The 26240-nt window shown below is 47.8% G+C and overlaps 1 protein-coding gene across 1 annotated transcript in view; it reads right to left on the bottom strand.

Moving 5' to 3' along the window:
- GTF2I (general transcription factor IIi) overlaps positions 1–26240 on the bottom strand; it is a 2618156-nt gene that overhangs the window by 1768175 nt on the left and 823741 nt on the right. Inside the window, exon 14 of the mRNA XM_069614749.1 lies at positions 13166–13224. Within this exon, the coding sequence (XP_069470850.1) occupies positions 13166–13224 (59 nt within the window). The remainder of the gene's footprint in view (positions 1–13165; positions 13225–26240) is intronic.

Below are 26240 nucleotides of genomic sequence, written 5' to 3'. Positions count from 1 at the left end.
GGACTGCCGCTCTGAGTCTAAAGTATTGCAGCAGCTCCAATGAGGACTTGGAGTGCCCTGGCCTCCACGTCTGCGGGGTGATACATTTCCCATCGGGGAACAAGTCGGAGAATGACCGGTATCCCAGGTCCAACCAGTGACGCATAAGAAGCTTATCCTGTGTGGGGGTAAGGCCCGGGAATGACCACAAGGGAAGCCATTTGTAGTACGGGTGGGAGCCAGAACGGGGTAGCAGAACCTGTCGCCATGCCCTGATAGTGGAGGCCACTGGGTCAGCAGGGGCGTGTTAGGGAGAATTCTCTCTTTAGGCTGAATTTCCTAACCTAGTGAGTCCCCCAGCAGCTTTGCTTGATTTCTGGAGTTTGTTTTTTCCTCCTGCCAAGAGTGAGACTCTTTTCCTCCCACTCTTGGACATGATTCATGGTATTCCTTTGACTGGTAATGTGTTTTATGGGCTATGGGGTCCTTTACTCCATAGGGTCTCATGTGTTTTTCCTATGTGTGTTACACAGCACCCTCCGTGCAGTAACACAGGGGTGTCATAGTGACACCCCACCATAAACTCCATAGCCTGGGACTGACTACTGTCTCCCAGGGCATGTAAAGTCACCATTGGCTTTACTAGTCCCAAATTATTAACAGAAACCAGTACAAACCATCATATTGTGGACGTAATGTTCGGGGCAATTCGATTGCCCCGGGGTCTGTTAGTCGAGGAGGCACGTCTCCATACCCCCTGATAGAGTTTTGGCTGGTGGCAGTGGAAACTACTTTTTATATTCGACCGTGAATATTTTCCTATGGGATTTTCCCATTGTTCGAGGCTACCAACTTTAATAATTTAATTCTCATAGCCTCGAACATATCGCCGGTTTATTTAATTAATGTTAATTCTCCGGTTGGTATTTTTTGCCAACTCGATTCTAAAATGGGGTTTTTGTTCTCTTCTGTGACTCCAACCCAAGTCGAGCCCTTTGTTCCACTTTTTGGCGGGCTTCTCCACAGAAGCCTCCAAAAGTGGTGCCACTCTGTCTGGGTACCACAGGGGGTGTAGGAGGGGGTTTAGGCACCCTGAACCGAGTTACCTTGGTAACTCAGGTCGCACTCTTGTGTGATTGGCCCAAGTGGTGAGCCGGCCGGCTCACCACTTAGCATGTTTGAGTGACAGCTAGGCTGAGTGAATGGGGGTTTTCTGCATAAAAGCAGGGCTTTGGGGACTGGAACTTCAGAAGTCGCCACATGACCTGAGAATCCAACGAGGGAGAAGCTGAGCCGACCTGCCACGACGACCCCACCGGTGGAGCCCTGCAGAACCGACTCACCACTTCCCCCGACGACAGAGAAGATCTCCCGGCTGGAGAGGCTTCTTCCCCTGACTGGTGGGCACAACCAGTTTTCCTTTCTTTCTTCGCACCCCAGCAAGTTTTGTGGTCGAACTGCCCGTGCCATGCACCCCGGCAGCCGGATAGCCACTCACCACTGAACCGCGAATCACCGGACCGCTCCTTGTACCTGAGAAACTCTGCGGCTGGTTTCTTCCCTGGCAGTGCAACGGACTCCTGTCTTCCTCCACGACGAGATCCTCTCTTACCCCGGACGAAGCACCGACTTGCACCTGCTGCCAGGAACAACTGCCCCCGCTGGAGCGTTCTCACCACTTTAAGGTACCGTGTCCGCCAGGCCTCCCTTTCTAAAGATTGCAACAAGGTAATAATAACTCCTTAACCTTCTGGACTGGGCTGGCCGCCTTGACCCTCTAACTGGTCCCTTTCTGTGGTCCAACTCCTTTTTGAACCTTAACAAGACTTTTGTGCACTGCAACCGTGTGACCTTGGACACATTTCGTTTGGATCCTCTGAAAGTGGATCCGGCCTCTTGAACTCTAACTTCACGGTTTTACCTTGCCTTCCTCTCTTGTTGTGTTCTTGAAAAAGTGTTGGGATCTGTTTCAATTTGTTCTCTGCTTTTCTCTCCCTTCTTAAAACAAACTATTAGAGTGCCATCTACGTTAAGCGCTCACCGCTGTCTGAAAATAAGTGGAGCTTTACTTAAGACTTGTCTAATATTCTTTTAAGGGACTGTATATCTTTTAGTGACCGTGTTTTTGAATTGCTTACTATTAGTGCCTGTGTGTTTTTCTAGATTTGGTTTTTAAATAAATAATTGTATCTCTTTTACACCAAGCCCTGGTCAGTGTTTACTTGTTCTAGTGTGTGCTCTTGACCTATTGTGAATACTCTGTATACTGCCTAACTCTTCTTGAGGGAAGTCTGACTGCTCAGCCACAGCTACCAAGTAAATCTGTGTGGTACAGACTGCTACCAAGTGGGTTTACTGCCAAACACCTGTAGTCCTAAATCTTTTGCAGTGGTCCCAGAAGGAACTGCACAGGTTTCTGCCTAACAGGGCGTCCGAGCGATACGAGTGGAAAAGGATCAAGGACATGACATTTACCTCACCAGTCGCGAGGAGCTCAAGCTTAACATGCAGGGCAGGGTCCTGGTGCTGGTACCAGTGTGTAGCGTGCTGAGCCTGTGCGGCTATCCAGTACTGGGTGAGATCCGGTGCATTGAAGCCCCCTTTCTCGTAGGGTAGTGTCATATGTTGCCACTTCCTGCGCACAGCACCAGAATGCCATAGAAAGCGGGCGTACCCCGCATGCAAGTCCGCAAAATATTGTTTCCCGGGCCAGAGTGGAACGTTAGCAAATATGTATAGGAGCTTTGGAACTATGATCATTTTTATTAGGGACAGCCTCCCTGATAGTGAGAGGGGGAGGTTACACCATCTTTTCATCCTGGCCTCAGTATATTGCGCGGCAGCCCCATAGTTATCAGCCAATAGAGAGGATTTCGAGAGGGATACCTGGACCCCCAGGTATCTGATGCCCTCAGGGGCCCACTTGAGTGGGAATTTGCATGCAGGTTGGGAAGTTGCAGGTGTGAGGGGAAAGATTTCTTATTAAGTGTAGTTTATAGTGAAGCCCGAGAATGTGCCAAGTTTGATTATTTCACGAATGATTGGGTCGAGATGGACCGAGGGGTCTCTAATATACAGAAGTACATCGTCCGCATAAAGTGATATAATTTCGGGGGTGTCCCGTAGCCGTATCCCTTTGCGTGTATGGTTGTCTTACACTATCCGCCATGGGCTCAATAGCCATCGCGAACAGCAGGGGAGAGAATGGGCATCCCCGACGTGTCCCTCTGTGGAGGGTGAAGGAAGCTGATAGAGGAGAGTTAACCAGGACTTTGGCCACGGTGTTAGTATATAGCAGTTTAATGTAGGACAGCATGCGCGGGCCGATCCCCATCTTCTCCAGCACCGCCCACAAGTATTGCCATGAAACCATGTCAAACGCCTTTTGGGCATCTAGTGTCACGGCAACCGCGTTGGCTTTGGGGTCAATCTTAGAGATGACATTGAACAGACGCCTAATGTTTAAGGCAGTGGAGCGGGCAGGGACAAAACCACTTTGATCCGGGTGGATCAAATATTTCATGATGTGGAGGAACCTATTTGCTATGATCTTGGCGAAACTTTTGGTGTCGGTATTAATGAGGGACAGGGGTCTGTAGAAGCCGCATTCATCAAGAGGCTTACCCGGTTTGGGGAGCACGGTGATGACAGCCTCACGCAGGGACTGGGGAAGGGTAGCAAGACGTAGCGACTCATCCCAAACCTCGTAAAGACGCGGGGCAAGAAGTGCGACGTGCTCTTGATAGAACTCAACAGTTAGGCCGTCTGGACCGGGGGCTTTTCCTTTAGGGAGGGCCGAGATGACCAAGGCGATCTCATCAAGGGTGAAGGGTGTATCTAATTGTTCTTTAGTGGCTTGAGATATAAGGGACATTGGGATGCGGTCGAGGAGGGCATTCAGATCTTGCGGGCTGTGCTCCCGCTGCTGAGCATAGAGGGTTGCATAAAAATCTGCAAAGGTCTCAAGAATGGGCCTGTCAGACCAATGCCGCACTCCATTATTGTCGATGATACAATCAACCCGGGCTCTGCCCCCTCGGTCCAGGCCAGACGGGCAAGGGTTCGACCAGGCCTCTCCCCCACGCCATACTGCCGGGCCGCAACGGGTCGGGCAAAGTATCTTATCTCGCTGAGGGCAAGGGACTCGAATGTGTCCAGTTCAGTTCGTATCTGTGCTAGCTTGGGTGGAGAAGGGGTGATAGCGTACTCACGCTCAATTTCCTTAAGTCTGGACTCAGAGCGGCCTAAAGAGTTCCTAATGTCTTTCAGGACCCCAGCCTCCCTGGAGATACACATGCCTCTGATGAAAACCTTGAATGCCTCCCATCTCACCCCATCTGTTGTGTCGTGGCGTTTGTTATTATCAAAAAACAAGGTGATATCTGCAAGGATGTCGGCCCTGAAGACAATATCATGAAGGGCCTCGGACTTAAAACACCAGTTAGAGTGATGGGGGAGGGCCGAGTGCAAAGCTATGTCCAATGTGATCGGGGAGTGGTCGGACAGAGTGCCCGGCAGAATCTGCGTGTTGAGTGTTCTGCCCATGAGCCCAGCAGAAAGAAGGAAAAGATCAATTCTGGAATGACTGTCGTGGGCAGAGGAATAAAATGTAAACTCTTTAGTCGTTGGGTAGAGCGCTCTCCAGGCATCGACCAGACCGGCAGTGACCATGTGTGCATGGAGGCGGCGAGCAGCCCTGGACCTTATTCTGGGTGCAGCTCCAGATCTGTCCAATTCGGAGTCTAGAATGAGATTCATGTCCCCCCACTCAGATAATTGGAACCCCAACATAGCCTAGGAGCATGTCGATAATGTGATAAAAAAAATCACGTGCATCTATGCTCGGAGCGTATGTGTTAACCAGAAGGCATTCTGTATTAGCGAGGAAACAGTGGAGGATCACGTACCTACCCTCACAATCTATGTGGCTGGTGCGCAGGGAGAATTCCAAGGACTTGTGAATTAAGGTGAGGACACCCCTGGACTGTGAGGAGTACACCGTGTAATATTTGTTGGGGCCCCATGCCGGGGCGAGAGAGGACGAGAGGAGGGCGTGGGTTTCTTGCAAGAGAAGTATTTTGACCCCGTGTCTCTGGGCATATGCAGTAATCCTGCGTGTCTTCGTGAAGTTGCTGAGCCCTCTGACATTCCAAGACATTAGCCTAATAGCCATTCAGTAGCATTTAGGGGGGATCCCAGTAACGTGTGGCATAATTTGTTGAAGTGCCGGCTAACAATACAATGACACGCTGCATTGCGCCATGAGCCACTACTACCTCGCCATTTTTATTATAACATCCTACAACTGTACCCCCCCATCCCTCCCCCAACACAGCAGTGTCCAAAGACCCACCCAAAGATCCAAGGCGAGCGTGCCAAACCCAACAGGGCAACACTTGCCTGCACACCCAACTGGGGCGCAACCAGTGATCATACCAAGCCAAACCCTGCGTTGCAATGTACTACACAGTTTTTAGTAGCGGAGCTGAGCAGCCAGGCTTATCTCAAGATGGGAATGTGAGCAGTAATGATGTTACACAGAGGTCTACAATCACAGGTATTCAAATAGACTCTTACACTCAAGGTTACTTGGTTAAACACTTATTAATTTAAGTCAGTTATAAAACATTCACTAGTAGGAGGCAGTTAAATATCATACACAAATATACTTCACTACTGTACACTCTAAGTTTCTGAGGCATTCAGAATACTTTGAAGGAGGAGCAAAAAGGCATAGGTTATCAGAACATAAAACTACTACAATTATTTCTTAGACAGTGCAGATATTTTGAGTTCACCAGAAGAGTCAATTCAATAGGCTAGGCCAAAGTCAATGGGCTAAAGTCTTGTATAGGATAAAGCAGTTCTGGTAAGTAAACGGAAAAGTCTCTGCCAAAGTTCTCAGAAGTAGTTTGTAAAAAGAAGAATTATATGTTGGGTCACAAGCTGATTAGGCCTGCGAGTTTCAAAAGTTTCAAGGACTTTCACAGCGAGAGGTAAGTACTCTCAGTCTCATTTCACAGTACCTTACAAATGAAGAAAAAGATGCAGCTGAAGAATTCTGTTCCTGCAGATCTCGCTGTTCCTGGGTCTCAGTCATGGGGACAAGAGGGAGGACTCCTGCAACGCACTGGGACTGGTCAAAAAGCTGGCACTTGGCAAATCTTCAACTCCAGTAGCTGTAGTAAAGCAGACAAGCTGGTGTCCCTCTCCTTGGTTATATGGTTTCCTGCAGCACTCTGAGGAAATTCAACCAACTCTGAGATAAGGTGCCCAGGTGGCTTACTGTCGAGTTGATTGGTCCCACCAACTCAAAGGGAGAAGTCGTCCTTGAAGGGCTTCTCTGTCGCGATGACCTTGGCAATTCAGACCTGCAGCACAGCTTCACCGGGCAAACAAACGGTCCAGGAGTTGCAGCACCCGTCCTCTTCCAGCTCGTCTTCGGTTCTTTTTTCCAGTGGTCGACTCTGCCTTCCAAGCCAAGAGACTTGCCTTTTATCCAGTTTCCTCCCATTCATTCCAGCCTACCTGCCACTTACCCAGCAGGGTGGCTGTCCTTTCCAGACAGTCAGCCAGCCAGCCAATCATGCCAGAGTGCATTTGGGTCTCCTATGAGACTAGGCACAGGGAGTTTCGGGTACCTCCCTCACTTCCTGCCCACCCCAGACACTCTGGCGCCAGAGGCGGTCTTCAATCCTGAAGCCTGCCATAGGAACAAAGGGACCAAACCTGGTTTGGCACACAGAGAAACTCTAGAAGGATCTTTCCAAAAAGAAACGGGGAAAAAAGAAAACCGGGACAAGTTTTTACAGAGGGGGCTTAGACACCATCTTGAAAAACATGGCTCCCACGATTTACCGCTACCGTTGTTCGCGGTCAGGAAAAATCATGGTAGTTTGTTGTAAAAGCACTGCCACCAGCCGATAGGAAAGGTTAGCATGTGACTGCTACACAAGTTTCTAGACACAGGGGATACTAAGTAACCTCTCCAGCACTCTATTGTAAAATAGTGTGTACTAGGTGTAGGATTTTGAAAAGACTAGTGAAGTCAATTTCATTTTACTTTCTCTGGGAAACAGTAGTTTAAGCCAGAGAAGGTATTTAAACCTTGGGACAGTCTAAAAGGCTTCCCTGTGTCACTGCACTGAGGGTGCTGTGTGACACAAATGAAAAGATGATGCCTTTGGGCTTGTCTAAAACTCCACAATCAAAGAACATGAGTAAAACGCACATCGAAATACATGAGAGAGTGGGACAAAAGGCTCACACTCTCCAGGTAAAAAAAAAATCCTCAAAATCCAGCAAAGTTGCTGGGGGTCTCTAAGGTGAAGGGAAATAGCACATTTATGAGAATTCTCCCTAACAGTGACTTATAATAATCCTTTCTAGGTAAAGGAATAAGTTTTATCTGGTAAGGGTATCAAAAGGTTTCAGAAATGTTGAAAAAGACGCTCAAGTCGTCATTTTCAATTAAGTCGTTTTCGACTTCAATGGCACCGAAGGTTTCGATGGTGCAGCTCACGTCGAGGGCGCAGCTGTCATCAACAAGCTCGACTTATTCTTTGACTTGCAGCTTGAAGGATCCTTCGATGATTCCTCATCGTGTCAAGGCCTCGACGGCTCTCGATGTGGATCTGGTCTTTGTCCCAAGCTCGAGAGCAGGCAGGATTTGGCTCGAGCCCTTTCCTTAATAGCTTTAGAAGGCGCAGTAGGAGCATGGCTTGTCGAGGGGTTTTTGTTTTTAAAATATTTTCAGAATTTCTAACCTGAATGCTTCCCATTTAGCATGAGTGGAGGCATTTGTGGGACAAGATATAGCTCTTGAAGGAGAGGTGCCACCGAAAAAGTCAAAGTAGGCGACTTATGGTGCCTCTTCGACAACGAAGAACCACTCCTCAATCTGGACCTTTTCACCTTCCTTCGAGAAGAGTCGCCTCTAGCACCGTCCGAAGAAGGTTTCTTTAACAGGGTAGTCAATAGGGATTTCATGGGGTTTCTACCTATTGCCAATTTGCGCTTTCGCTCCTTTAGAGCTTTTACAGGCATTGATTGGCATTTCGAGCAGGGTGAGGTCTTGTGCTCCTCACCAAGACACCATAAGCATACTCGATGCATGTTGCCTATCAACATCCAGGAACCGCAGTCCTGACACTTTTTAAACCCGGTCTTGAGGGTGGTCAGTGTGAAAGATGAAAACATTTTCGATTTTTTGCGAACTAAACTATTGAAGCGTGCCGTAGTTCTCCAAGCATAAGCTTACTGGAAAAAACAGAACTGAAGCCAATGAGCACTGCGCAGGCTATATATACCTTCGATGACATCCTCGAAACGGAGGCCCTCGAGGGACATCGGGTTCACTGCACCGACGCACAGCGCCTTCTACCAAAAATAAATATCCCGAAGCAGCTTAAGCTGGATATTGGAGATATCAAAGATGAGGCATAAGGGGGGGGGGGACACAATCCATTACAAAGGGTCAATCTTGAGATCCGTATAACATGCCTCAAATCTTCTCCACCTGCACGCGTACAAAGATCTTGTAGACCATCTGCATGCAGCCAGCAACACCTCAAGCACTTCCTCAGAGAGGTCCCAGTCATCATACCTCATCCTCTGAAGAGTTACGCATGTAGGTTGAGGGATTCCGGGGTCGGGTTGACTATCAGACCTGACTGGATTAGGAGAACCGGCTGCCCAGGCAACCAGTGAGGTGGACAGATCCAATACATCCGAGTACCACATTCTCCTTGCCCAGTCTGGGGCAATCAAGATCATGGTCGCTTGAAACTTCTTTAACCTCCGGAGAACACATGGAATGACGGGAATCGGAAGGAAAGCGTAATGGAGGGGGAAGGTCCAATCCACCAGAAACGCATCCCCCAGGGCACAGTTCGCTGGGAATTCTCTTGAGCAAAACTGTCTGCACTTCCTGTTGGATTTTGCTGGAAACAGATCCCCTGCTGGGTTACCCCTGAAAGACACTTCCCACTCGTGTGAGACTGTGCTCTGCCTGTTCAGAGCATCCGGAAAACTGTTCTCTGTGCCTGCGAGATGAACTGCAGAGACCGAAATCCGGTTTATTTTTTTATTTTATTGTGCGATTGTTAGGCGCTTATACAATAAGAAAATACTTTTTCAAATCGCTCACAGGGCAGGGAGGCAGCGAGGGTGGGAAATCATTAAAAACGCAATATTTAAGAGTAGAGGGTGGGAAGAAGGTAGAAGGGACAAACCTACTATGCCTTGTGAGAATTTAGAATGTGCAAGTGCAGGTTCTCCGATAACCAGAACCATAGCATCATCGCCTCTGTGCAGAGGGGGCAGGAATGCACGCCACCTTGCTTGTTCAGATAGTGCATTGTCACTGTGTTGTCGATCAGAAGGAGGACATGCTTCACCTGCAGACTGAGCGAATGCTCCAGCCTATTGATGTTCCACCCGGCTTCCACTGCTGACCAAAGGCCCCAACCCTTCAGAGATGCATCCGTGACCAATGGGGTTTGAGACCATGGAGGGTTACCCCACGAGGAGACTGTTTCTGTCCGCCCACTGGGACAGGTCGTTGACCACCGATGCGGACACCCTCTGGCAATAGAAAAATGCAGGAGGCCTTGAGACCTAAGCAGCAGAGGAAGGAAGCCGCTGGTAAAGTGCATGGTTCTGGAAACAAGTCGACCATTTGTGTCAAGCTGGCGACTCTTTCTTCGGGAACGAAGCCTTTCCCAAAGCAGGCGTCTAGGACTGCTCAGATGAACTGGAGCCTTTGGACTGGTGTGATCTGGGACTTTAAATTCAGGGAGAAACCCAGCCTGTGTAGCAGCAAGCAGTTGTCCTCTAAATGGGGCAAGACCTGCACCTTTGACTTCCCTCGGATCAGCCAGTCGTCCAGGTACCTGAAGTTAGCCGCGACTACCACCATGAGGTTGATGAAGACCCTTGAAGCGGAGGACACACCAAAGGGAAGCACTTTGAACTGATCGTGCTTGTCCCCTATGGTGACCTTTGGGAACTTTGTGCTTTTGGTGGATCGGCACAAGGAAATAAGCGTCTTGTAGGTCTATTGACACCAGCCACTCCTGTAGCTGTAGAGCGTGAAGAATTTCTCTCAACTTCACCATTCTGAATTTGTCTTTCCTCATGAACTTGTTCAAGGCCCTGAGGTCCAGAATGGGATGAGACCTTGTCCCTTCTTGGGCACCACAAAATACTGTGAATACCAACCCAATACTCTCTGCTCTGGAGGTACCTCTTCCACGGCACCCTTAAGAAAATAGGGCTGTCTGATCTTCCCGGAGCTCCTGCCCCGGTTGGATTGGAGGGGTGGAGGGGGAGGGGGTTATGCCTGGAGGTTTTCTTAAATTTGGCAGACAACCCCACTGAATGAGCTGAAGTAATTCCCTGCCACTGGAGGAAATGCTCCTTCAACCGTCCACCAACCGGTATGTTGTGAGAGGGGAAATCAAAGCGGCTTAGGAGGCTGGGTCGCACCTGCTGCTGACACTGCTTGTTGGCCTTTAGAAGCCCCTCTAACCCTTCTGGAGCGCGAGAAACACTTCTGCCCCTGCCTGGCCGGTGGGAATTGCCCTCTCCTGCCATAAGGAGCATACCGCCTGTAGCTCAGTGACTTAGAAGCAAAGCTGAAGGAAGGTTTGGCTTGCTGCGCAGCTAGGCCTAAAGATTTAGCAGCGATTTTGGATTCTTTAAAATTTCTCTAAAGAATCGTAGGCTTTCTGGACGAAAAGGAAATCACGCTAGAAGGGCATGTCCAGCAGTTAAACTTGGACATTATGAGAAAAAAACAGATGTTTTTAAGTAAGCCTGCCTTCTCAGCGTTACTGCCGAAGCTATAGAATGGTCCACATAGTCAGCGATGTCCAGGCCTGTTCGCAGCAACTGTCTGGCCACCTCCTTTTCCAATCCTCCACCAGCTGTAGGAAGCCCTCACGCATATCCCCTTGAGGGACGTACTGCACAGCATTCTCCACTGCTGTCCAAAGAACTTTGCTAAACTGCTTGCCACACTGGTAGCTTTAAGGGCCATACTGCCTGAAATGAATGCGTTTTTGGCTAAGGCATCAACTTTTTCTGCTTCCTTGTCAGGAGGTGAAGTGGAAGAAAATGGTCAAGATGAGACTGTGGCAGCTTGCTTGCATAACAAGCCCCTCCAGGGAAGGGTGAGAGGAGAAGAATAAAGGGTCTCCTCTAGCCGGCCTATATTTCCCGGAAATGGTGGAGCTGACCAGGGGAATAGAGCATGGATGCTGCCACAGCGGTGTTAGAGGATCAGCAATGGCAGGTTTTAAAAGACATATTGCGCTCTGTCGCCAGACTTTCATACAGTATATCGGTGAGGTCGTGCCCCTGCATCAGCGCCACTGAGGACTGCAATCCTAGGGTATCAATGACCCTCTCTACCGAAGCCCTGAACATTGATAAGTAATGAGTATAGGGCTGTGACTGTTGAAATTCCACGTCTGGTGAGTTGTCAAGACTGCTGGCGTCATGGAGGCCTGGAGATAGTTTTAAGAGCCGACTGTTGTCCTCAAAATAGTCGACACCACCTGTGCCCATGTAAATGGGGTCGACATCCCCTTGGGTGCGCCGCGTCATCGGCGCCGATACATGACATGGTATCGAAAAATTCGGAATTGGAATGCAGAGTAAACGTTTTATCGACAACAGTCTACGCTGATGGCTTGTCTTTCGGTGCTGATAGTGAAGATGACGGTGTTGAGAAGTGCTGAGATGCTGTAGCTTTGACATATTTGGATGCACAGGGTTGATTTGGCTTCCATACGACCTCCTTCGATGTCGAAGGGTTTATCAGCAGTGACGGCATCGGTACTGAGGCACGAGAGGGTTCAGAAATGCTGAGCGCCGCTCTGGTCTCCAAGGCCAGCTGCGTGGGGGGGGATAACTGTGCCGATTGCAGCATGCTTCTTGAACATATCAAGCAGAGGTCTTAAAATCCTCCCAATTCTTGGCGGGCCATAGGCCCTGCTGATGGCTTACCTCTTTCCGTGGACAAATCGGAATCCCGACAGTGGCGTCTCATCTTCTTACGGAACGAGGTAGAATGGCTTCTCGAGTGGGACCATTTCTTCTTTCGCCGATGTTCTTTTTCATGGGTGTGCCCCTCGGTTTTGGCCTCTGAAGACCAAACCGTCGATTGCGCCAGTGATTTAGAGGGTTGGCTGACCAAGAGCGAGTTTAGCTGCTTGATCACAAAGGGATTTCGGTTGCATCTTGGCGCACAACGGGCACCCTTCCGTCCCGTGACCCGTGCCAAGGCACCATGGACAACTTGCGTGGGTCAGCTATGGACCTCTTGGTGCCGCAGTCGAGGAATTTAGAAAAACGTTTTGATGAAAACGTTGACCGAGTCGACGACTCGCCTGTGTTCCCAAGCAGAGTGTTCGTGTGCGGAAAAAGGGAGCTGACGTGTATGGCGTAATGACGAAGTATATATACGATGCCCAACATCACATCTGGAGCAGACGATCGGATGCTGAGCAAGACGGATCGACAGCCGAGTCGATGTCCACAACACCCCTATCGAAAAAAATTTGAAGCAGCAGAGCTGGATGGAATACGCATCAGATGAAGAATCTACGGGAGAAAAGCTGAAGATACTGCCTATTTTTAGCAGATGAGATCAAAGCATTTGAATGGATATTGTCTGGATATCATTAGTTCTAAATGTTTGAAGTAGAAAAGATTGGTGTACAAGGTAGCTAAATAGATTACCCTGAAAAGACTGTGCTCCATCCCCACTGGCACACACTTAAACTCCTAAGAGGAGACAGTGATCCTACAGACCCCCTCATAGCACTTCTGAAACCGCTAGACAAGAATCGGACAGACGTGTATATTACCACAAACCAGGAATGGAAGGCAAAGGAGAGGACTGGTAGGTGTCGGACCCCCCTGCCAGGTGCATCCACTCTCCTACCCTCAGCATCATGACTTACTACCTCAATTCTGAAACTCAGCAATCACATGCGAAGATCACTAGCATTACAAAGTTGTCTAAATTGCACAAGTGGCCTTTAGAAAGCATCAACAAAAGAAACCTCTATACATAAGTGTACTATTCCAGGAACCTCTCCAGGAGGCCATTGATTATTCAAAGCATGCCACTAATCAGGATTTATACTGTTGAACCATAGGAATACATAAGGCCTACCTCCAGGAACTGGCTTATCTGGCTGCATTTCTTCTCGCGTAGACGTCAACAATTCATGTCTGAGAAAACATGTTACAAGTAGATATTTTAACATAATTATGATCAATTGGACTTCAGAGAAGCATTTAAATAATGTTGTAACAAGAACCCAACCATGAAAGAACATTTGACAAGAAGTCTTGATAACGTAGGCACAGAGTCTGGAATTGCAGAGTATCCACCATCCTTGGATAGGGCAAAAAAAACGATTCTCACATGGGAGGGCCAAGTTATTTACCTCGTCCATTCTACCCAAGCTCCTGCCATTGAGTGCCTGGATGTTGGACAGGTTAGAACAAGTAGCAAAACTTTATTTTTTATAATAATAAAGGAGCAGCAACACTGAGGAAAAAGCAAAGTATTTGGTCAAATCAGCACCAGATAGTAGCTGATCTTCCCGTAACTACCGTATTACCTCATACACAGTTTGAAGGGTTGGTGTTAAAACACATCCAGTTGCAAACTACAATTATACACATAAAATAAGTTATTTTAAATCTTTATTTCTCCATCATGTCGATCTTCCTTACATTCGTACATAGTAAGTATCCAAGTGTCTAAGAATATTCAGCAATACGTTTTTAAATATTTACAAACCTAGCTAACATTACCCTTGAACACAAAATAAATTCACATAAATGTAAAAGAATGCTGCTTTAAATGTTATCCCAAACATTCTTTATGCAAATTAAAAAGGGAAACTGATAAAGCCAGCTGTTGTGTAAAGGTCTACCATGCAGTGTTGTGAAAATGTAGGGGTTTACTTACAAGTCAACTACTAAGGCTGTCCTTTTATCCCTTTCTGGCTCTTTCAGAGAGGCTAGACTGTTCATAAATGTATAAATGTGAAGCCCGAGTGAGTAAAGGGCGAGAAGCAGAAAACGAGGACTGTTTCGCTGTGCTGCTTGGATCTCTATTGACTGCCTTTTCAAGTTCCTTGAACTTTTGCAGCCCCGTAGCCCGTTGGAAGAGCTGCGCGCCCTCACTGAGGCTGTGTGTTGAGTGGCGCGTGTGTGAGGGCTGGGGCACTGAGCCTTTAAACATTGGCCTGCAGACGTACCGCCCATAGGAAGTGACTCATAAAAGGGGAAGAGCATCACCCTTGTGGCGTGAAGCCCGAGTGAGTAAAGGGCGAGAAGCAGAAAACGAGGACTGCTTCGCTGTTTTGCGGAGTGGCAATCTCCGTAGTTTATGGCAGCTAGAGCTGCACGCTCCGCTAGTAGGAAAAACAGTGCTGTGCACTCACTGGTTTTCGTGGAAAAAAACGAGACTTTTGGGCCACGTTTACGCAGCGCTAAAACAAGCATGGCGCTTCTTCATCAGTCAGACAAAGTGTTGGAGCTGCCTGTATCAAGCCAAGCAGATACAGAACTCGGACTGGCGGAGCCAGGCGCTGCAACCTCCCTGATGGACGTCTCTGTCTCTTCTGGTTCCGGTAATCCTTCAAATGAGATGGAGCCCCCGTCAGCCGCCAGCTGTCCCCCGCCGAGTGACGCGAGCGTAGCGCGGCCCCTCGGAGGAGAGGAAACGCCGCTCGCTCCAGGTGAGGAGGTATTAGTGGGCGGTGGGGGGGGGGTGAACGTGTTGGTCGGACTGTCTGCTTGTGCTTCCCCGGAAAATGGACTAGAGCTGCGAGCCCTTCTGCCGGCCAAAGCCCCCCTGGCCCCTTTCGTGGTGGAGGGGTGCAACGACCAATCTGGGCGGCAGCCCCAGATAAATTCACTTGAAAGAAAAAGACAGTTCAGTCTTAAATGGCCCTATACAGGTCGTCATTTTGCAACATTCTCCGTCGGAGTCTTGCACTGTGCTGGACGCAGAGGTTTCGCCGCGGTTTGGCCCCGGAGAGGACGTGCAGCCCACCGTCTCGAGGAACCTGGACCTTGAATCATCTAAAACCCCCAGGGCTGCGAGGCCAAAGGATAGCCAAACCAAACCCTCCCATGTTTCGTTAAATACTGTTTATTACAGGAAAAAGGGAGGGCCGTCGCGTAGGAAACGATGCGCGCACCAAAAGCCAAAGATGGGGTTGAAAGTTTTGATATCAAAACGCCAAAAATCTACGAACGCCGATGACAGGTCTGCAAATCAATCAGAGGTCGCCCAACCAAACTGGCCTATAACCAACAGATTTTTTGCTAAATTCTTAAAGAAGCTACCTTCAACCTCGGAAGAAATCTCGGATGCCGAGATTTTGGGAGCGGTCTCGGACCAAATCCCGGTCACAGCACCTGCACAAAGAAATGAGAGAGCCGTGCTTTCGTTAAAACCAGCGAGTTTTTCCTTTTCCAACATGGTCCCAAACGCGAACATTAGGTGGCATTTTGCGTCCCCAAGTCCTGCACACCTTCCATCTCCGAGGCAACTTCCAAGCTTATCAACAAACCTATCGAAAGGGCAAAGTGGTCTCGGCCAAATGTCTGGGTCAGACACACAACCTCTTTTGGCCAAAAACTTTGACACTGGAAATTCAGTGACCTCGGCCCCAAATGCAGGACAAAGCCACTCTACTCTCAAGAGTACTTTTCAGACTGATGAGACCCAACGCCCCCTGACAATTTGCAGTGAGGTGGAAAGTGACGCAGAAGACAATCAGTCCGAACAATCTTTGTTCATATTTAATCCCTGCTCGACTGAAACAAATGCCGAGGGGACCGCGACAAAGACTGCGGGCTTGGGACTAGGGCAAGAGGATATCCAGCCCAATTCGGAGCCTGATAACATTCCTTTTCCAGTCCAAGCCTCGAACCATCGAAATTCAATTGGCTTGGGAAAGAGACCTAGCCTCGACGCTCCAAGGACCTCTTCAACTTCAAGAGGAGGGACAAACGACTGTAATAGCCATACGGCGCCTAGTCCAACGAGAAATCGGCGTTCCAGTGAACTTATAGGAAATCCACCTAAGGACCCTTCGCCAAAGAAGACTGACTTAAGATTAATTATGTCTACAGTAACGTTGGCGATGGCACCGTTCTGTAAACTATACGAGTCGATAAACGACTCCTTGAAAGACCATACATCTATTACAGCGATGATGAACAGTCATTTGATTTTCCTAGAAGGCTATATTAACGCCTTGAACAACAAAATGGGAAAAATCAAAACGGACGAATGTCCGGGAAAGACGAGAGCTAGGTCACTCGAGACACGACCTCTTCCTTCAGACGCCAGTACCCAGACCTTCGAAGATGGGCTGATTGTCGACCTTGAGGATTTTATCCCGGAGGGAGATAAGGAGTCGCCTGCTAGGGGTTTTTTAATAACCAAAGCAGGGGGCACGGCAGCAAAAACCAATGGATCGATTTTCAACGATCAAATCTCAATTTCATCTGAAATCGACAGTGTATCAGCATCAAAAGGCCCTTTCTTTAAACAAAAGCAAACGACAAGCAAGCTTCCAGCTGCAGAAGCAAATAGTAGCAAAAAAGTGCCTCTAAATGAGAAGGGAAAGCCTAAATTGCCCGACAAACTATTGGGCAGAACAGTTCAAGGAAAAGGAGATAAAGTGAACTACTCAACTAAGGAAACAGACGACGTCATAGCCGGTATTCAAACAGCCTCTAATGAGGACAACCGAGAAACAGACGTGGACTTGTTAAACTTCAGTGTCTACACACTGTCTGATGACCAAGATGAGACTCCAGATCCAAATTGTACTATGGAGGAAAACCTCCATTTTCAAACCCTAGAGAGTCGTTGTAGGAACCTGCAAAACAAAGCTAGCGGGGGGCCTGAAGTGCTGAAGAAGATCCCGGAAAAAAGACAACACGCACGAAATCTAGATTACGACCGGCCGAAGATCAGTCCGTCAAAAGTCCGCGGGAGAAATGGGTCTCAAAACAACATCTTTGTTTCCAGAAGGAAATCTCCCCAAGGGTCCAGATGGGTGCATGCGACAAGGTCCAAAGACGCCCCAGCAACAAGAAAAAATGCGGAAGCATCTGCAAAAGACAAGCAGAATCGACATAACCCCAGATCTAGCCCAAAACAAAAATCGGTAAGGCCTGGAGCTCAGCCTCTTAGAACCAAACGTAATTTCCTTATTGAACAATTACCAGATAACAACAAATATATTATATTAAACAGAGGATTTTTGTTGCAACTTCTCAAATGTATTCCTTCCCTCAGGAAAGTCGAAACCAAGGATTTAACGAGGGTAGAACCATTCCATCAAGGGAAACTAGCGAGTGCTTACCTTCATGTCCATACGAATTGGGCAAAAACCAGACTAGCAGAGGCAGCCGAACACCTTTTAAAGCTGGGATTCGACTTGTTCGAACTAGAAGAAGGTGTGCCTTCATCTACGCGGCGCGAATCATCCGAACAGTTGGGATTAAATACACCCCCGCATCTTGAAAATGTGAGTATTAAACCGAAGTTGTCTAAAAGAGATCTGGAGGACAGAGGCTTGGAGCGACAGGTTCGCTCTTTTGGAAAAATCAACGCGGATCTAACAGCAGAAATCCAGCAGACAAACCGCTACGATTTTGGGAGTGGGCAAACCTTGGGGAGAACCCACAAGAGAGGAAGTGGTTTACAAAGACCGTTGGGAATAGGAAGACGCCCTCGCGGCCCTACGGCCACAATCCAACGGACAATAACCCAATCTTTGGGTAAGGAAGGCTCCGACATGAAGGACACTTCAAAACAAGCCCCATTGTTGCAATCATGGGCATGGCTACCAAAGGCTCTCACACAACATAAGATTCAATAGCAATCCGCCAGCCACATCCTCACACCCCTTCCCATACAACAGACACGGGGAAAAGAAGTTCTCTCCCTGGGGTCATGGAATACGCGCGGTTTTCAACATCTGACGAACGAAGGGGATGTAAACTTGAGATGCTTGGATATAATCTGCTTACAAGAGACCTGGATGACGGAACGTCCATCCATCGATGGCTACGACTTGGCCCACGCGCCAGCAATCAAAGGTTCCCTTGGGCGCCCTTCCTCAGGCCTCGTTACGGCAATCCGGTGCGGCTCAGGACTACAACACCTAAAAATCTTACATTCATCCACTTACTTGCTGGCCACAGAAGTCAGCTGGATAACTGGTAAGAAGGACGGGGGCAACTTCAAAACACAGCCCCTAATTATTATAAACATCTACTGGAATCCCGCAGCCTTGAGCGATGTCTCTTTTATTGCCCTGTCTAGAGAGACCATTAACGAAGTCCTGGTGAACAATCCGGAAGCACTGTTGGTTATCTGTGGAGACTTAAATGCTACTTGGGTGCCGCTCGAAGTAGTAGAGCATCCCCCTCTCTTTTCATCCCTCAGAAACAAACGAGGGGACAAATGGTTATCTTTGATGTCAGCGTGCGACCTGCTGAGTGCAGGTGATCTTTTCTCTAGACAAGGGAGACCCTTTACTTGGGAAAGAGGAAATTCACACGCGGACATTGACCTAGTAGACATTTGTCTACTCTTACAACATCATTCGAAGTACTAAAAACCAAGGAGAGTGATCATAACTTGTTGGTGTTAAAGTGGAAGACAAACCCAACTCACAGTTTGGTTATGCCTGCTCCTGTCGAGGCGAACAGCCAACAAACACGTCTAAAACTGACAGCAGCTGCTATTTCTGCAATAAAGTTTCAGTACGAGAACACAGGCAAAGAACAAAAAGAACAGGAGTTTCTGCGATTACCAGATTACCAACCACTTTTGTTACCTTACAGGTCAGACTTCAAGGGTCAGGGACGACAAAACAAAGTTATCTCACACGAGTACAGTAAAGAACTGGTTTTGAAAAGGCGCCAATTAAGACAAGCAAAAAGAAGGGTGAAATCATTCCCTACGCCAGAAAATCAGGCGCTCTTTATGCAAGTGCAGAAAACCTATAGAACATGGATTAAACAACAACGGTGTAATCTTTACCAAAAAGACGCGGAAGCCATGCTAAAATTGGTCAGTGGTCATCATCCAAGAGAATTTTGGGCTTTAATTAGATCTACGATCTCGCCTTTCGGCGAACCACTAACAAACCCAATTGGTGAAACTGCTTGGATAAAATTCTACTCAAACCTTTTTCAGGCACCCATACACTCGGGGCCTTCACTGGAAAATACAAACTTGGAACCGTGGGTTGATCTGAGCAATAAAGAAGAGATCATTACAATACTTCGTAGGCTTAAACCGTCCAGAGCCCCTGGCCCGGACAGAGTTACAAACCTGGACCTAAAACAATTTCCAACAGAATGGTCTGCATTGATCAGTGGCATCTTCAGACGATGCAAAAAGGCCAGACAAATCCCGCTCTCATGGACAACCTCAATAGTTGTCCCTATCTTCAAAAAGGGGCTAAAAGACGATCCCAAGAACTATCGTCCTATAGCTCTCTTGGACACGATTGGAAAGGTGTTTGGTTCCTTACTACTTCAGCAATTTCATCGATGGTTTGATAACACAGATCGCTTAGACCCATTTCAAACGGGTTTTACCAAGAAAAATGGCACATCCACAAATATTATGTTTCTCAGTGCGCTAAAAAGTAAGGTGCTAGCAGGAGCTCCAAGAGTGTTCCTGGCCTTTATCGATTTGGCGCAAGCCTTTGATCAAGTCAATCGAGCAAACTTGTGGAGGAAACTGTCCCAGTGGAATTGTCCAGCAGAAATACTCCAACCAATTCAGGCATTACACAAGAACACCAAGCTTCGCGTTAGGTTAAATCAAGCAGGCTTGTTATCTGAAATTCTGGTTGACAGAGGAGTAAAGCAGGGATGTCCACTTGCTCCCGCACTATTTATCGCTTACCTCAGTGATTTCAAAGATTCAGAGCAATTAATTCGCTCCTTCCCACCGTTATTGGAACTACAAGGTTACTTTATGCAGACGATCTAATCCTAATGGACTTGACCCCAATCGGTCTACAGCGTCAGCTTAATAACCTTGCTGCTTATGTCGGCGAGAACAATTTAACCATCAACGTTGCAAAGACCAAAATCTTGACGATGGAAAAATTCAAACGGCGACAAGAAAAATTATCCTGGTACTTGGAAGGCAAGGTTCTCGAGAAAGTGTCAACTATAAAATACTTAGGAGTCACCTTGGACAGTTCTAGAACAAATGTAGCATTCCAGATGTGTCTGATAGATAAGGCTAAGAAACTGGCAGCACAGGCGCGAGCATTAGACAGAAAGTACGGGCGTTTTTCTTTGCTTCCAGTGATCAAATTTTACCGTACAAAGGTAGTTCCATCAATCACCTATGCAGCGGACGCTCTCCCTCATGTGCCTTTCCATTTATGGCTGAAATTAGAGGGGTACTTTTGGCGCACGGTTCTGGGGTTGCCAAAATCAACATCGGCACCCTTAATCAGAAGGGAAATAGGTTTACTTTCACTGCAAGGATCTGTGGAGATTAAATCTATGATGCTCTACAGGAAAATGCTGTTACCCGATTGCCCTCGCGTGCTAGCGATGATCCACGCTGAGGTCAAAAGGACGCGATGCTTGGAGCTAAAATCCTGGGAAACAGCAAGAAAAGCAAAACTACTGGAACTCCATTTCTCGGAACAAGAGCTGGTGCGAAATCCTTCAAAAATAAAAAATAAAATGGCAGAGTGTGATTGGATAAAGACTCTGGACTTTGCAGAAAAAGCGAAATCAGTTCAACATCTCCCGCCCTATAACAGCAAATTAAACACGGTCCCTAACTATCTGAGCAGGTTCCCAAACAAAGCCGCCAGAAATCTTTTTTTGAGAGCACGTTTAAATCTACTGCAGACAAATGAGATTCTGAAACGAAGAGGACTGAGTGATTCAGATACATGTCGTTTTTGTAAAGATAGCTCAAAAGTCGAAACTATTCGGCATTTGCTTCTCAACTGTCCAGGTACCCAAGATATTGGTGAAAAGTATCTGCAACAACATCTCCAGGCATCCTACATCAGGGAGGAAGAATTCTGGTGGGGTAGCCTAATGAGCGGAGAACGAAATACCTGGACAATCGCGACCACTCAAACCCTAAAGTCCATTTTGTCTTCATGAATTTCCTTTGTTAAGAGTCTTCTACTTTGACTGTAAATGTTTCCTCATCTCAATTTTTCTACTGATTTCTTCAACTATGTTTTGTAAAAATCATTAATTTGATTAAATCAACGAAATAAATAATAATAAATGTAAAAGCTACATCAGTGATAGCGAACTAGAACCATGAGCAAATTTTCTTCCTACATAATGTGATTTATATATAGTTTTGATTAACGTTGCATAAAACAATACGCTTTTCCCTTCAATTGGAGAAGGACGAACCAGGGGTAACATCTGGCATTAGTACACATATTGGCTTCACAAATCTTAGCAATAATCACGGTTCAGTGAAGAGCAGTATTAGCGGTGTTCAACCTACTATGAATAATCTAGAGCCTGTCTGGAAGACATCCGTTAGCTTCATGATTACAGGCTAGATAGAATGACATTAGAGTTTGGCTGCCTAGATGCAAGATGAACAAGTTACTTCTTACCTTGTAACGTTCTTTCGACGGGATGTTCCTCCGACGTATTCCTCATCTTAGATATATATCCTTCCAGCTCTGCTGGCCTCGGAAAAATTTTTCTCCAGAGGGCGCTGCGCGTCGACGTCCCTCGAGTCAATGACCCTCGACAGCCGCCGTATCGACGCTCGACGTCATCCTGCCTATAAAGGCCGCGCGCAGCGTCCGTTGCTCAGTTCCGTTTTGTAGCCCACAGTATTACTGTTTGGACTAGACTAATCACCCTGAAGGAGCGTAAACTGCAACAACAAGGGAAGTAAAACTGCAGGGATGGATGGGAGGGTCGATGAGGAATACGTCGGAGGAACATCCCGTCGAAAGAACGATACAAGGTAAGAAGTAACTTGTTCTTCAAAGGGATTGTGTCCTCCGACGTATTCCTCATCTTAGATAGGCTCCCATAGCAGTATTCTATATTCGGAGGAGGGAGTACTGACTTCACGCTGTCTTCTATTGGTGAATAGAATGCAGTACAGCCCTTCCAAACCTAGTCTCTTGACTAGAGGAGGAATCCAGATTGTAAAAACGTGTAAAGGTATGGACAGACGACCATGTAGCGGCCGCACATATGTCTTTAATCGGCACGCCTCTTTTGAGGGCCGATGAAGCTGCAATACCTCTGGTCGAATGAGCCCTAAGGTTTTGAGGGGGCTCTTTCCCTGCCAGTTTATAACATTCCAGAATGGCTAGAATGATCCATCTGGAAATGGTCTGCTTAGTTATTGGTAACCCCAGCTTGTGACCTGCGTAGCCTACAAACAGCTGGTCTGCCTGTCTTATCCTGGCTAGTCTACTAATGTAAAAACTTAAAACCCTCCTAGGGTCTAGTCTGTGTAACCTCTCTTCCTCTTTCCCCGGGTGAAGAGGAGGATAGAAAGATGGTAGGATAATCTTCTGAGAGATATGGAATTCAGAGACTACTTTTGGGAGGAAATTAGGCTTCACTTGCAGGACAACTTTGTCTTTGTGAAAGATTGTATGAGGGGGTTTACAAGAAAGAGCTTGTAATTCGCTCACCCTTCTAGCAGATGTAAGTGCTATTAATAAAACAGTCTTAAGGGTAAGGAATCTTAACGAACAAGAATGGAGAGGTTCGAAAGGTGTCCCCATCAGGAAAGTTAATACTAAGTTTAAATCCCATAGGGGAACTTGGAATGGTCTTGGGGGATAAACATTGGTTAACCCCTTTAGAAACTGTATTACCAAGGGTAATTTGAAATAGGATGGTTCCTCCGCAGTACGCTTAAAGATAGATAGCGCTGCGAGATAGCCCTTAATGGTGCCAACTTGAAGGCCTGAATTTGCCAAATATAGTAGGAAGGACAAAACCATTGGTGTACCACATGAAAATGGGTCGATATTCTGTTCTCTACACCAGCTGCAAAATCTGTTCCAACGGCAGCGGTATAAAGACTTTGTTGCTGGCCTCCTTGCCGAAAGCAACACTTCCATAACATCATCAGGGAGGTCCCAAGCCTTGTACCTCAGCCGTTCAGAAGCCAAGCGTGAAGGTTGAGGGTTTTGATGTCTGGATGGAGAACCTGACCTCCCTTCTGTGAGAGTAGGTTCTCTCTGAGAAGAAGTCGAATTGGAGGGCAGATGGACAAGTCTAGAAGGTCCGGGTACCACGTTCTCCTGGCCCAATCCGGGGCAATTAGGATCATGGTTCGCCGGAATCTTCTCAACCTCCTGATCATTTGAGGAATGACAGGGACCGGTGGGAACGCGTACAGAAGCGGAAACTCCCAGTCCACTATGAACGCGTCTCCCAGAGCTCCTCTCGGAGGAAATTCCCTTGAGCAGAACAGGTCGCATTTCCTGTTTAGGCTGGTGGCGAACAGATCTACCTGAGGGGTTCCCCAAAGGGCGAAGATCTCTTGAAGGACTTCCTGAGCTAGCTCCCACTCGTGGGAGACTGTACTCTGCCTGCTCAGAGCGTCCGCTGTCAAGTTCTTCTCTCCGGCTAGGTGAACTGCCGATAGAGAGATTCCTTCTTGGATTGCCCAAAACCAGAGCTGCATCGCCTCTCTGCACAGGGGTAGTGATCCTACGCCTTCTCTTTTGTTGAGGTAATGCATGGCCACCGTGTTGTCCGTCATTATCAGGACGTTCTTCCCTTGTACAACTGGCAGGAAAGCCTTCAACGCAAGTTTGATGGCTCTCAGCTCTAACAGGTTGATGTGTAGTCTGGACTCCGATGGAGACCAACGACCGCTGATGGTCAAGTCGTTGGCGTGGGCTCCCCACCCCGTGAGTGAGGCATCCGTGACTACTGTTATCTCCGGCCAGGGTTGCCAAAACTGTTCTCCTTTCAGAATGTTCTCCTGACAGGCCCACCACTGAAGGTCTCGAGCCACCCTGCCGGGAACCTGAAGAAGATCTGTCATTCTCCCTGAGAATTGTGACCACTGAGTCCTCAGTGCCCACTGGAGGGATCTCATTCTCAGGCGAGCCTCTGGCACAAGGAAAATGCAGGATGCCATGAGGCCTAGCAACCTCAAAAAGTCGAAAGCTGGGAGACGTTGGGCAAGTTGGAACTTGGTAATCATCTGTAGAATATCTTGAGCCCTCACCTCTGGTGGCGAGGCTTTTCCCAGGGAAGTATCCAGGATCGCTCCTATGAACTGGAGTCTCTGCGATGGTATCATTTGATCATTGAGCCCAGCTTGTGAAGGGAGTAGCATACGTGATTTAGCTGGATCTGAGCTTGCTCCGGAGAAACAGCCCTGATCAGCCAATCGTCCAGGTAGGGGTAGACGTGAATCCCTTCCCTCCTTAGACTTGCCGCCACTACCGACATTAACTTGGTGAAGACCCTCGGGGCGGAGGTCAGCCCAAAAGGCAGTACTCGAAATTGATAGTGAGAGTTGCCAATTGCGAACCTCAGGTATTTCCTGTGTTTGAGATGAATAGGCACATGGAAATAAGCGTCCTGAAGGTCCAGAGATACCAACCAGTCCTGAAACTGAAGGGCCTGGAGGATCTGAGAAAGAGTGACCATCTTGAATTTGTCTTTCCTGAGGAATTTGTTCAATTCTCGCAAGTCCAAGATGGGTCTCAGTCCTCCGTCTTTCTTTGGAACGAGAAAGTAAGGGGAGTACCAGCCCTTGTTCCTCTCCGCTACAGGTACCGGTTCTATGGCACCTTTCTCTAGCAGGTCTATAATTTCCTGCAAGAGGAGCGGATCTGGAGCTTTCTGAGAGCTGATCCCCGGTGGATGACTCTGAGGTATACGTAGGAAAGGTAGGCAGTAACCTTGGGCAACTGTTTCCAATGCCCAAGCATCTGACGTGATACCCTGCCATTCCGCCAGATGTTGAGTCAACCTGCCTCCTACAGGTGTCCTGTGAGGAAAGTCCTCAGAGTGGTTTTGGGGCGGCTGATGCAGATGCCGATGGTAAAGAGGCACCTGCTGTTGCTGCGGCTTTAGAATATCTACCCCGTCCACCTCGGGTAGTTCTTCTTTGACCCCTTTGAGCCGGTCGTCCTCTACCTCTTCCGAATGCAGAGTAGAAGCGAAAGGACTTGCCCCTCGCAGAGGTTCCTGTGGGACGAAAAGGAGTCTGACGGATTGCAGCTCCTAGGGATTTTGCTGCTGCTTTTGAAGTTTGCAGTTTCTCTAAACTGTCATCCGCCTTTTTCCCGAACAAAGAAGAGCCATCAAATGGCATGTTCAAGAGCCTGGCTTGCACATCTGGGGCAAAACCCGACTTTCTCAACCAAGCGAACCGCCTGGTTGATGTACTTGCCGCCATTGCTCTGCTGATACTGTCAGCCGAATCAATGCCCGTCTGGAGGGATTCGCACATAGCGTCTTTACCGTCCTGTATAATATTCAGGAACGCATCCCTTTCTTCTCCCTCCGGGATGCAGTCAGCCGCTGTAGAAGCACACTCCCAAAGTGTATGGCTGAACCTAGCAAGGGTGCAAGTAGCATTAACAGACTTTAACGCCATGCTACATGCTGAAAAGACTTTCTTAGCCATAGCATCATATTTTTTATCGTCCCTGTCCTGTGGGACAGTAGGATAAGCTGTCTTGACGTCGGTAGAGGATGCTGCTTGTACCACCAGACTTTCTGGGGATGGATGTTTCGACAAAAACTCTGGGTCTGTGGAAGATACCCTGTACTTTGCAGACAGTTTTTTATTTACTGCTGGTATTACATCTGGGGTTTCCCAGTTTGTCATGATCTTTCTCTGAAGAGCTTTATGAAAGGGCACCACTGGATCCTCTTGTGGGCCTTTGTCAAGAATATCCGTGAGGTCATCTTGCTGGAAAGATTGTGAAGGTGTAGACCACCCCATGAACTCTGTAATTCTGGCCATTAAGGCTCTGTAGGGGGTTTCAGCATGCTCCCCCGGGTCTGGTTTAGCAAAATCCACCTCAGGGGAAGTGTCTAAACCACTTGCCTCATGTAAAGAATCATGAAGATCCTTTAATCTGCGCTCTTCAGAGGAAAATTCCTCTCTAACTGGGGTTACAGGTCCCTGTAACTCATCTTGTTCTGACAAATCACCCTCTTCTAAAATTGAGGAT

This window comes from Ambystoma mexicanum, chromosome 9 (genome assembly GCF_040938575.1).
Source record: "Ambystoma mexicanum isolate Mex_15411 chromosome 9, UKY_AmexF1_1, whole genome shotgun sequence".
NCBI classification, from domain to species: Eukaryota; Metazoa; Chordata; class Amphibia; order Caudata; family Ambystomatidae; genus Ambystoma; species Ambystoma mexicanum.
This window is presented reverse-complemented; position numbering and strand designations above follow the sequence as displayed.